Below are 13,329 nucleotides of genomic sequence, written 5' to 3' on the forward strand. Positions count from 1 at the left end.
GTGTCTACAAACACAAATCCTGAAACCGAAGAAAAAGTGGTGGCCTAGAAAGTCCTTTGAGAAAAACTAGTCCCACATATTTAGAATTCACTTAAAGCCAGAATTGAAGGTGATGAATATTTTTTAACTGATTTCAATTGCCTTCGTCCACAACTCTCTGAGCAACGTTAAATCTTCAATACCATATTTCTGATTGTCACCGAAATCTCATTGAAATATCTCTTTTTTTCTCTGAGGTTCTCAATTTCGCACGTGTTCTTATTTGGTTTCGGTGGAGCGCGGTTGTAAGAAGCGTGTCGTGCGAATATTATTCGCCTAAAACATTTTTGAATACAAGAAAAAGGCCGACTGTCTTTCGAGGTTAGGCTTATTCATATCGAATTTGTGAAACAAATTTTTTTTTAAATTTAACTTTTTGCGAGAACTAGATTTTACAGGTTGAGTTTTCTAGGTTGTCCAGATTCTGTTGGCAGGTACTAGAAAACCGGCAGATGAGAAACTAGTCCTTCAGACAATGTTCCCAGAAATCACAAGGCCTAGGAAATTCACTAGAGAAAACTAGTCCTTGATCATTTTTTCAAATTTAAACTTTCTACGAATAGATTCTTGTTGAAAACTGAGCACTCTATTTGAGAGGGACCAAGAAACACAAAATTTTGAGAACGATGTCTTGTAAATATTTATTGGATTTTTTTGGGAAAATCGAAGAATCACTTGAGGAAGACTAGTCTTGTTTTATCCATTGAGATTACGATTTTTAAACTGATTTTGTAGGGGAATAGAGCTTTAAACGAATCCTAGCTGAAATTAGAACGACCTTTTTATGATACTATAGAAACACGAAATTTCAATTTTGGAGATAAGTGAACTTGAGATACCAAAATTCACACTAATCAGTATGAATTGAGAATACAAGGTCAATTTCGTTCGAGATCCGAATCGCCTTACATTGAGATGTTGAAGCTGTAAACTTTTTCATACATGTTTTTGGCAGTGTCTAACTTTTCCTAGGCCACCGTTCTCTAGGCCGAACAACTTGCCCATCCGATTCTTGTTCACAAGAAAATGTGATATTTTACGGCTTAGAGATTTCATATGGCGCAGTACTAAACCAATCAAAAATGTCTATAAACAAAAGTCCAGAAACCGAAGAAAAAGTGGTGGCCTAGAATATTTGAAGTAAGTCAACCTGAGATACCGAAATTCACTTCTGAATTAAGTGTACATCCTTGCCCCGCAATGTCAATTGTGTTTGATATAAGGACAGCCTTCCATTGAGACTTTGAAGCTGTAAACTTTTTCATACATGTTTTTGGCAGTGTCTAACTTTTTCTAGGCTACCGTTCTTCAGACCGCTGAGATGACCTAAAAGATCATCTGCTGAATAACTAGTCCATTCGATTATTGCCCATTTTAAAATGTTATAGCTGTATGGATCGACTCAATATTAGAGCAACCTAAAAATGTCTAGAAACATAATTCCAGAAACCGAAAAAAAATGTGGTGACCTAGAAAATCCTTTGAGAAAAACTAGTCCCCCATACAACTCGCTTTTTAGTCAAGGACTTGTAAATGTTGAATGTTTGTAAAGTGATTTCAAATATTTACAAACATTTCTTTATTTCTCGACCACAGCCGCTCATGAATGGCCCAGCCTCGTCATAACATCGTCATATTATTTATGATTGTCTAGAAACACTATTTTCCAAAAACCCGGTCCACTTGAACTACCAAATTTCTTCTGTTTTATAATAAAATTTTTATTCCGGGTTGGGAAATCCCGGGCCGGCTGACAAAAATTTTTCGGCCCGATCGGCCCGGATTCAAAAAATGTGCACTATTTTTCACATATTTTTTCGAAATTTTCATTAAAAAATAATCAAAATACTCCAAAATTGTAGTACACATAAATTCTTGTTGAAAACTGAGCACTCTATTTGAAGGGACCAAGAAACACAACATTTTGAGAACGAAAAGAACGATGTCTTGTAAATATTTACGTATTTTTCTCTGGATTTTTATTTGGAAAATGGAAAAATAGCTTGAGACAGACTAGTCCTGTTTTGAAGCATAATCCATTGAGGTTCCGAATTTTTTAAACTGAGTTTGTAGGGAATTGAGCTTGAAACTAGCTTCGACTACTCGCTGAAATTAGAACGACCTTTTTATGATAATATAGAAACATGAAATTTCAATTTTGAAGATAAGTCAATCTGAGATTCCAAAGCTCACACTAATCAGTTTGAATTAAGAGTACGTTACTGGTCCCTGAAGTCAATTTCGTTCGAGATCAGAATTGCCTTATTTTGAGACTTTGAAGCTGTGAACTTTATCATACTTGTTTTTTTGCAGTGCCTAACTTTTCCTAGGCCACCGTTCTCTAGCATAGTTGTCTGGAATCCGGATTCCGGAAATTCCGGATTCCGGAATTCCGGGTTTTTTTTGACATTCCGGTTCCAGTTCCGGATTCCGGAAAATGAAAATTTTCATTCCTATTCCGGATTCCGGATTCCGGTTTTTTTGAATTTTTTTTCCGGAATTCTGAAGTCTAAATTTAAAAATTTTTTTGAGTTTTAAAGACAACTGCATTACTTCTTTTTCGGTTTTGAACCTCAAAAGTAGTCTTAAACTTTATATATCATTAAAAACACTCGAAAAAATGACTTGGCCTTGCAAATTTATCGAAACATTCCGGATTCCGAAATTTCGGATTCCGGAATTCCGGGGTTTTTTCGTCATTCCGGTTCCGGATTCCGGATTCCGGAAAATTAAAATTTTGATTCCGGTTCCGGATTCCGGATTCCGGTATTTGAAAAACTTCATTCCGGTTCCGGATTCCGGATTCCGATTTTTCGGAAAATGGCATTCCGTACAACTATGTTCTCTAGGCCGAACAACTTGCCCATACGATTCTTGTTCACATGGAAATGTGATATTTTACGGCCTAGAGATTTCATACGACACAGTGCTAAACACACCAAAAGTGTCTATAAACACAAGTCCAGAAACCGAACAAAAACCAGTGGTCTAGAAAATCGTTTCAGAAAACTAATCGCTCATAGAATTCACTTTTTTAGCCAAAGAATTGAAGATTTTAAATTTTTAAACTGATTTCAATTGCCTTCGTCAACAATTCCCTGCGCAACGTTAAATCTTCAATACCATATTTCTGATTGTCTAGAAACACTACTTTCCAAAAACCCGGTCTACTTGAACTACCAACTATCTGTATTAGCTCGACACAAATTGTTTCACAAATTCGATATGAATAAGCCTAACCTCGAAAGACAGTAGGCTTTTTTCTTGAATTCAAAAATATTTTAGACGAATAATATTCGCACGACACGCTTCTTACAACCGCGCTCCACCGAAATCTCATTGAAAAATGCATCTTCATCTCTGAGTCTCTCAATTTCGCACATGTTTTTATTTAGTTTCGGTGGAGCGCGGTTGTAAGAAGCGTGTCGTGCGAATATTATTCGTCTAAAATATTTTTGAATTCAAGAAAAAAGCCTACTGTTTTTCGAGGTTAGGCTTATTCATATCGAATTTGTGAAATAAATTTTTTTAAATTTAACTTTTTGCGAGCACTAAATTTCATAGGTTGAGTTTTCTAGGTTATCCAGATTATGTCGGCTAGTTCTTCAGACAAAGTTCCTAGAAATCTCAACATAATTCCAGAATAATGAAGATGAAAGGAGTGGCCTAGGAAAACCACTACATTTCTTTTTTTATAGTCTTAAAAGTAATATTGCTGAAAAATTAGTACCTGATTCATGATGGACTAGAAAAACAAAATTTTGTGAACAATTAAGCTGAAAATTCAAGGCTACCAAAATCTTAAAAGACCTAGAAAATCGGTTCACGGAAAACTAGTCCCGAACTCTACCTGAATATATATTCAAGATTCAATCAACAATCTAAATTTTGTAGTTTTCAAACATCTCTATTCATATCATACCGCCCATTTCTCCCTCCTTCCACTCAACAAATACCATAAACTATATCAATACTCCCCCACCTATTCAGAATGCCCCGACCTCTTCTGAATCTTCCGGCGACTACAATATGACGGCTCCAACGACTTCAACGAAACCTACGAAACCGCTAAACTCCCCGTCTATTCCTGGTCCATTACCGAAACCTGAGAGGGTTCTGGCATGGGCGGTGTGGGTTTTTCACTCGCTTTTTGCTTTTGTCATTGCCTATTGGGTCTCGAATGGAAAAGCGAAGAAATGGATAAGTCATTGGATGCAGGATAGGTAAGAGTTGTCTAGTTGAGGGTGTTTATATTAGCACGGCACACTTTTTACAACCGCGCTCTACCGAAACCGAAGAAAATTGTGTGCCAAATTGAGAGACTCAGAGAAAAAAGGCGTTTTTCAAGGCAATTTTTCGGTGGAGCGCAGTTGTAAGAACTGTGCTGAGCTAATAGTTGGATTGTTTAAAGTGTGAAATAGAAAAATAAGTGTTTTTAGTTAAAAAATGACAGAAAATCAACTTTTTTCAATAAAAAATCCAAATTTTTTCCCATAAAAGTCTTAAAAATATTGTTTCAGCTATGTGCCAGGCTGGAAAATGGATTTATCAGACGCAGAGTGGGCGTATTATCGACAAACTGTGTGGCATCTTCTGCTGGATTACTCGATTCATAGTTTAGGGTTCGTTTTTTTCGGGGAATTAACGAAAAATTGCGAAAAATTCATATTTTCAAATTTTCCAACCAAAAAACTTGCAAAACATCTTCCAAACCTCCTGAAAACTCTGAAAAAAGTTGAGAATTCTGCATTTTTCGTTAAAAACCAAACGCGCTCCAATGAACTTTCAAATTAGCGGGAGTTTAAAATGAATTTTTCAACGAAGAAAAATTAAAATTTTTCAGAATCTTCCTGTCAAAACGATATCTTCCATCACCGATCTCAAAATATGCATTCATTGCAATCGGGTTTTTAGTTCAAATTCATATGAGCAGGTATTTTTCCAAAATTCTATAAAACCCCGCCCCTTTTTTCCAGTTTCCAATGTATTCTCGTACTATACTCATTCGCTGTTCTCGTTATTTTCTCCACGTGGATCACGGGCGGTCTGAAATGGACTCCATGGATAATGTGCATTGGTTTCATCGCAAAAGCCACTCAAATCGTCCCTTTCTCGTCTGGAACTCATATTTTCTATCGGGAATTCAATATCTATTTGTATGGATCCATCAAAATACTGAATTTCGCGCTGTTTTTTGCGGAAAATTGGAAGAAAATTGAAAATTCGAGAGTTTTGTTGACAGAGAGTCTGCTGTATTTCTCATATCTTCCTTATTCAATGACTCTGATCGTGAGATTCGAAGATTTTCGAGAACAGTTTCACAAGTGGGAACAGAATCGAGAAATCTGCGTGAACTCATTGAAAAATGCTATCTGGTTCGGGATCAGATTGGCGTTTTGGTTTGGTTTCATGGACTTTTTGCTTCATTTTGTTCATGTGCAAGCGTTATTCAACTCTCCAGATTCACTGGTGAACAGCTTGAATGTCTATGAAGGTGAGTACCTAGACTCATGGATTCCGCGAATTAAATTTTTAAAAAAAGGAAATTTTCAGTTTGCGCGATCGCCTATGTCGCCGGTCAGATGTTCCATGTGAAATACGTCGTCATATTCGGTGTTCCCGCTTTCTTTGCTGCTCTCGATGGATTTCGACCACCTCCGCCGCCGATATGTATATCTCGAGTCTCACTTTACTCGAGAATGTGGAGACATTTCGATAATGGACTTTACGAATTCTTGAAGCATCAAGTCTACATTCCAGTTATGAGAAAACCACTTCCTTTGGTTTTATCGATTTTGAGGGGACTCGGAGCGCTTTGTGCAGTTTTTGGAGTCGTTTTGGCGTGGCATGGAACACGAAGACATTACATTTTCTGGGTTACGTTATCTGCCACTGAACTTATCGTCGAACGAATCGGATGGCAGATCTGGAAAACACGAAAAGTTCAAGAAATTCGGAAAGTGATTGGGGAAAATGGATGTCGAAGAATCATGGCGACATTGATGCTTCTTACAGTGACACCTGGAATTTTTGGAGTTTTCTTCTTTCTTGGCCAGGAAGGCGTCGGAGAGACGATATCGATGAATGTAGTCGTTCAGGGATTTCTAGACGTTCTTTCATTTAATATTACTGCTTTTCCATTATCTGCCGGGTTCGCATTTTTGCATATTCTCACTCTGGGTTACTTTTTTAATAATGTTTGCCTTGATATTGAGTATTTTGATAAGAAAAAGAAACAATAAAGATGTTTTCTGTTTTCTAAATGAACTTGTCTGGGAAGTTTTTGGAAAAAGTCATAGTTGTGGAGGCCCGGCCCGGGCAGATTGGCGCGAAAGTCAAATTTTTTGAAGATTTTTTCGCGAAAAAGTCAAATTTTCGAATATTATTCAAAATTAGAATAGATTCTGAAAAATAGTCAAAAATGGTCATATTTTCGATGAAAAATTCAAAAAAAGTGTCATTTTTTGAAGCCGGGCCTTGACAATTATGAAAAAAGTTACCGAAAAACAAAAAAAAAACAGGAAAAATTGTTCCGATTAGAATGAAAATTTTGAATTTATAAAATTTATTCTAATTTTCGGAGATTATCCTTCTTGGGCACTCCGACGGTGCGTCCTTTGCGTCCTCTGACACGGAATCCCCAATAGTGTCTGAGTCCACGGTGAAGGCTGATCTTCTTCATGCGCTCGAGGTCCTCACGGAGCTTGTTGTCAACGGCGGTTGAGAGCAACTGGAAACAAGAATTCGATGGATTTTTAGGAAAATTACGAAAAGAAGTAGAAAAACGTTTCATTCTTACTCGCCTGTCCGGTCTTTCCATCCTTTTTGTCCTTTTGTCTGTTCTTTTCGGAAGATCAGCGGCATATTCTTGTGATTATAACCTGAAAATAAAGTGTTTCGATTGAAAATAAGGGAAAAAAGTTAGAGAAAAATATTCAGCATTAGCAACTGACGGAAACTTGAAAACCCAACTCGAAGAACGGTGAAAATTGCATGAAAAAACGAATATTTTCGCAAATACACAAAATATGGTATTGTCTTCACATTCGGAACACTTTTTTTTAGGAAAACTTAAATTTTACAGCCGAAACTGGCCGAAAATTTATAAAGAACCACCCGCAACAGAAAACAAAACTAAAAGAATTGAACAACACAAAAATATACAGAAAACTGTAATCGCGGCGAGACCCATATCGTCCGGCCGACATGTTCCTTTAAAATTTGCAGTTTGAAGATTTATTTTTAGTGATTTCTCTTGATTTTCTAACTTTAAAAATTAAAAATGCTGCAAATTAAAATTTAGACATTTTGAAAAAATTTTTAATACATAAACAATAGAGAAGGCTTTGATAAATGGCGCCGAAAAACTAGTTTTTTTAAATCGCCTTGGCTACGGTAGCAATCGTTTCGTGTGTGTTTGTTTGTTGGAATATTTTCCACGTTTCAGCCACGTTTCAGCCTAATACATTCAAATGGCAACGAAACTCGCAGATTTTTTGGTATTTTCAAGCAGTTCTTCTTCATTTTTGACGATTTCTTAATCACAGTTTTTCTTTTGCCGTCTCATCACTTATATTTCAATCTTTTCTTATTTCAGTAATGTTCCTCGACTATGTCAAACCCTTTTGCGCCTATGTGCCAGAGGTGGCGAAACCTGAACGGAAAATTCCATTCCGAGAAAAGATGTTATGGACAACTGTGCTCCTTATGGTCTACCTAGTGTGCTGTCAAGTCCCGTTGTTCGGAATTATGGCTACGGAATCATCAGATCCACTCTACTGGCTTCGTGCCATTATGGCCTCCAACAGGGGCTCTCTGATGGAACTAGGAATCTCGCCCATCGTTACTTCCGGAATGATTATGCAACTGCTTTCTGGTATTAAAATGCTCGAAGTAGGAGATTCGCCGAAAGAGCGGGCACTCTTCAACACTTCCCAGAAATGTAAGAGCCATTGAGATAATTCGAATTATTATTGTTTGTTTTCAGTGTTCGGAATCATTATCACTGTTGGACAAGCCCTCGTCTATGTGATGTCTGGACTCTATGGCCCTCCATCTGAGCTCGGTGCTGGAATCTGTCTCCTTCTCATTGTCCAACTTGTAATGGCTGGTCTCGTCGTGCTCCTGTTCGATGATTTGCTTCAAAATGGGTACGGTCTTGGATCGGGAATCTCTCTTTTCATCGCTACCGGCATTTGCGAAAGCGTCATCTGGAAAGCGTTCTCCCCAGCTACGTACAACAATGGACGTGGAATGCAATTTGAAGGATCTCTCATTGCACTTGTTCATCTGCTCACAACTCGTAGCGACAAGATCCGTGCTCTCCGAGAAGCATTCTACCGTCAGGACCTTCCGAATGTGACCAGTTTCCTGGCCACTGTAGCCGTGTTCTGTCTTGTTGTTTACTTGCAAGGATTCCGTGTGGAACTACCCATCCAGTCTTCAAAAGTGCGAGGACATCGGGCTTCTTACCCGATCAAGCTCTTCTACACATCTAACATGCCAATCATTCTTCAAAATGCCCTGGTATCAAATCTGTTTGTTATTTCTCAGGTTGGTGATTAGCTTAGTGTTATAATTAGAAATGTTTTAACTTCTTTTTCCAGCTGATCTATTCGAAGACCGGTGACAACTTCTTTGCTCGTCTCTTGGGATCGTGGTCTCATGGAGAAAGTGCCAGAAGCTACCCAATCGGAGGTCTTTGTTACTATTTGTCAGCACCAGAATCCCTCAGACACATCCTCGAAGACCCACTCCACTGCATCGTCTACATTGTCTTCATGCTCGGATCTTGCGCATTCTTCTCCAAGACCTGGATTGATGTGTCTGGATCTTCCGCAAGAGATGTCGCCAAGCAGTTGAAAAGTCAAAACATGATCATGCGCGGCCACCGAGAAACATCAACGATCCACAAGTTGAACAAATACATTCCGACTGCTGCTGCTTTCGGAGGTCTCTGTATCGGAGCTCTTTCTGTCACTGCTGACTTTATGGGCGTCAATGGATCGGGAACTGGAATCCTTCTCGCTGTCACGATCATCTACCAATACTTCGAGATCTTCGTCAAGGAGCAACAGGAGATGGGAGGAGGAGTTGCATCCATGTTCTTCTAATAAAAAAGCCCCGGTGTTTCGACTCTAATATTTTTGTTTTTAATCGTTTTGTCTTTTCCCCCCTTCTCGTTTCCCTGTACCATCTTTTCTTTTGCACCCCATTTCGTCTCTTGATACTAGATTGAGTGCATTGTCTTTAATTTATTTGTTTTTTCTCTTTTCGAGTCTATTTGGATTCAGTCAGCTCACGAGTAAAAAAACCGTAAATAAACTCTAATTTAATTATTTGTGAAATTAATGACAAAACTCCGTGCCAACAACACTCGGATTTCAGATATTTCTCGACCGAAAACATTAAACGCTTTCAGAATCATGCCTACGGAAAAAAGTTTCAATTTAAAAGTTTCGGAATAAAGAAAAAATGTAATCGTGGCGAGACCAATTGTCAGTTTGACTCTTTGTTCCTTGAAGTATTACGGTATAATTATTCAATTTTAGTTTTTCTTTAGTATTTCTCTATTATAAAATGTGAATATGATGAAAATTAAAAGCATTCATTCTTATTACTTTTATGAAAGTCAAAACTTTAGGCATCCTACCTAATTAGTGCAGAGAATCACCTTTAAATTTCAAATAGATTACGGTAACAGTCGTTTTGCGTGTGTTTGTTGTTCAGTCTTCGCCAACTTTTCAGCGGGAAAAATTCAAAAGTTTGTCGGCTCTCGCTGATTCTTCGTGATTTTCATTCAGTTTTCTTTCATTTCTGTCTTTCTAATTTGCAAAAACTGAATTTGTAAAATAACTCTGGCTTGTTCAACTATGTTTTTTGTTTTCAATCATAAAATTTGTTTCTCAAACCTTCGTTTACATTTCTTCAATCTTCTCATAATAATTATAATTATTTTTTATTTCAGTAATGTTCCTCGACTATGTTAAACCCTTTTGTGCCTATGTGCCAGAGATGGCGAAACCGGATCGGAAGATTCAATTCCGCGAGAAGATGTTGTGGACAATTATCGTTCTTATACTCTACCTAGTGTGCTGTCAAGTCCCGTTGTTCGGAATCATGTCTTCGGAATCAGCAGATCCACTCTACTGGCTACGTGCCATCATGGCCTCCAACAGAGGTTCTCTGATGGAACTCGGAATTTCGCCCATCGTTACTTCCGGAATGATCATGCAGCTTCTCGCCGGTCTGAAATTTATCGAAGTGGGAGACTCGCCGAAAGAGCGCGCACTCTTTAACACTTCCCAGAAATGTAAGATTTATTGAGATATTTCGAATTATTGATTTTTTTTCACTGAAACTTTTCAGTGTTCGGAATCCTTATCACTGTTGGACAAGCCCTCGTCTATGTGATGTCTGGACTCTATGGCCCTCCATCAGAGCTCGGTGCTGGAATCTGTCTCCTTCTCATTGTTCAACTTGTAATGGCTGGTCTCGTCGTGCTCCTGTTCGATGATCTGCTTCAAAATGGCTATGGTCTTGGATCCGGAATCTCTCTTTTCATCGCCACCAACATTTGCGAAAACGTTGTCTGGAAAGCGTTCTCCCCTGCTACGTACAACACCGGACGAGGACCGGAATTCGAAGGATCTCTCATTGCACTCGTCCATCTTCTCGCCACACGCGCCGACAAGATGCGTGCTCTCCGAGAAGCATTCTATCGTCCGGACCTTCCGAATATCTTTGGCTTGTTGTGCACTGTCCTCATATTCTTGTGCGTTGTTTATTTGCAAGGATTCCGCGTTGAACTGCCGATGCGGTCATTGCGAGCTCGCGGAATACAGCAGTCTTACCCGATCAAGCTTTTCTACACATCCAACATGCCAATCATTCTTCAAAATGCGCTGGTGTCAAATCTCTTTGTCATGTCTCAGGTTCGTAGTTTTGTAATTAAAGATTTTTAAATTTATTTTTCCAGCTGATCTATTCGAAGACCGGTGACAACTTCTTTGCTCGTCTTTTGGGATCGTGGTCTCATGGAGGAAGTGCCAGAAGCTACCCAATCGGAGGTCTTTGCTACTACTTGTCAGCACCAGAATCCCTCAGACACATCCTCGAAGACCCACTCCACTGCATTGTCTACATTGTCTTCATGCTCGGATCTTGCGCCTTCTTCTCCAAGACCTGGATCGATGTGTCTGGAATATCTGCTAAGGACGTGGCGAAGCAACTGAAACAACAGCAACTGACCATGCGAGGACACCGAGAGGGTGGAATGATTCATGAACTGAATAGATACATTCCGACGGCCGCCACTTTCGGAGGACTTCTGATTGGTGCAATCTCAGTTGCCTCCGATTTTCTTGGAGTCGGAGGAGGAACGGGAATGCTTCTCGCTGTCACTCTCATCTATCAATATTTCGAGATATTTGCAAAGGAACAAGCCGACAATGGAGGAGTGATGAACATGCTCTTCTAGAAACGAGATCTCTATTTGTATTTTCCAAATTTGTTACGTTTTTATTAATTAAGGTGACCCGACTCTTATGTATTTCATGTTCTATTGTATAGTGTTTAGTTTTCAATAATATATTGCATGGTTGTTTTACTATATATTTCAAATCGAGCGGAATGACTCATTCCAAACGAGAAGGCTATTTGAGGCGACTTTGGTTTTCTTTTTTTGTTTTTCAGGTGACCAAGTAATCTGGCTTCGACTTTTGGCTATCATTTAACAGCTGAATTTTCCAAATAAGTTTTTTCTTCAGAGGAAATAACTCGGAATTACAGTATTCTCCTGAATAGTCCCAAGGATTTTCAGAAAATTTTCGCACGCTGTAACGAAAGTGTGGCAGGGAGCTGTGGGCGGAGCTTAACGCAAGCCCCGCACCTGAAATTCCTTATTCTTTTATTAACGAGCGACAAAGAACTTCAAGAGAAAATCGATTTTTCACCATTTTTTTTGCCGTAGAAGCATCGGAGAAACCATTTTATTGAGGTGTTTCTTCTCGGGAATTTGATAATTTTACAGAAAGAATGAGATACGTTAAATAATATGAGTAACTGTTTTGGGTAATACAAAATCACATTTTAATGTGTTTTTACATGTTTTAACATCAATTTCTGTTTGTTTTATCTTCAAAAACAAAACTTCAATATCACGCGAAATCACTTTTTGTGCATTTTTTGACTTTGATGGCTTATTTCTCTGAAATAGAATTGACTACTATCCGGAAACGTTATCGGTCATTTGACTCATTTATTTGTGAACCTATTGCAAAAAAGATTTTGGAAAAATACCGACTTCACGTTATATATATTTATTGACGAATAGAATAACAGAGAAAAAAAACATTAAGAAAGGGGGAGACTAGATACATCCCTCACGAGATGGACTAGTAACATATGAAGGAAAAATGTGAGAGAATTGGGATAAGGGGTAAAATAACCGGGAGGAAATTAATGAAGTTAGCAAGTTAAGAGAAGAAAACCGGGGGAAACAGGCAATTAATTGAAATACTAAAAACGAGTAATAGCGGAGTTAAGGAGGGTTTCGAATTTAGATGGAGGGAGGAATTGGGGGACATTAGTAGTAATCGCATTCCAAATTGGAATGGTGGAAGCAAAAAAATCGGGGATAGAAGGATGGCAGCAAATTAACGTCATGGGACGACGAGGGGATTGGGAGATTTTAACATGATAATTGAGGTGGGGGAAATATGAGGCACCACTAATGAAGTTATAAAGGAGGAGAAGTTGGGATTTAAGTCGGCGGTGCCTAAGGGAGACAAGGTTAAGAATTTCGAGACGGTGGGGGTATGAGGAAAAGGAGATGTTACAGCGTTGTAAGACTTTACGAGAGTAGAGACGGAGGGGTTTTTCAAGAGAGTGAGAAAGGAGGCTGGATGCAGGAGGGGAATATACTGTGCAACAGTACTCCAGGAGAGGGAGGACATATGTTTTAAACAAAGAAATGTAGAAATTGGGAGAGAGGGATTTAAAGGACTTAAATAGTTGGTTACACCAGAGGAGAGAGAGATTGACAGTGCGGGTGATGTGGGCGCGGAACTTGAGTTTAGGGTCGGTGAGGAGACCGAGATCTCTAACAACGGGAGAGTCTGGAATGGAGAAGGAGTCAATGTGATAAGAATGGGACATGTTATGAGAACCAAGGCGGAGCAAAGTGGTTTTGGAAGGGGCTAGAGGAAGAAGGTTTGTGTTAGCCCAAGAAACTAAAGTATCAATGCCAGATTGGAGGAGAGAGGGGCTGTGGGAGAATATTTTGACATC

At 38.8% G+C, this 13,329-nt stretch overlaps 3 protein-coding genes across 3 annotated transcripts; all 3 read left to right on the top strand.

Moving 5' to 3' along the window:
- Positions 1–4,068: 4,068 nt before the first annotated feature.
- Positions 4,069–6,281, top strand: GCK72_012846 (uncharacterized protein; the record flags this gene model as incomplete). The annotated part of the gene is made up of 5 exons (XM_053729447.1): positions 4,069–4,262; positions 4,560–4,661; positions 4,883–4,972; positions 5,016–5,533; positions 5,593–6,281. 5 exons carry the CDS (start codon positions 4,069–4,071, stop codon positions 6,279–6,281), a joined length of 1,593 nt encoding a protein of 530 aa, XP_053584219.1.
- Positions 6,282–7,638: 1,357 nt separating this feature from the next.
- Positions 7,639–9,152, top strand: GCK72_012847 (uncharacterized protein; the record flags this gene model as incomplete). The annotated part of the gene is made up of 3 exons (XM_003093085.2): positions 7,639–7,981; positions 8,027–8,592; positions 8,646–9,152. 3 exons carry the CDS (start codon positions 7,639–7,641, stop codon positions 9,150–9,152), a joined length of 1,416 nt encoding a protein of 471 aa, XP_003093133.2.
- Positions 9,153–10,008: 856 nt separating this feature from the next.
- On the top strand, positions 10,009–11,518 carry GCK72_012848 (uncharacterized protein; the record flags this gene model as incomplete). Its single annotated transcript, XM_003093093.2, has 3 exons — positions 10,009–10,351; positions 10,408–10,973; positions 11,018–11,518. 3 exons carry the CDS (start codon positions 10,009–10,011, stop codon positions 11,516–11,518), a joined length of 1,410 nt encoding a protein of 469 aa, XP_003093141.2.
- Positions 11,519–13,329: the final 1,811 nt, after the last annotated feature.

The sequence above is a fragment of the Caenorhabditis remanei genome, chromosome IV (assembly GCF_010183535.1).
Source record: "Caenorhabditis remanei strain PX506 chromosome IV, whole genome shotgun sequence".
In the NCBI taxonomy this organism is placed as follows: Eukaryota; Metazoa; Nematoda; class Chromadorea; order Rhabditida; family Rhabditidae; genus Caenorhabditis; species Caenorhabditis remanei.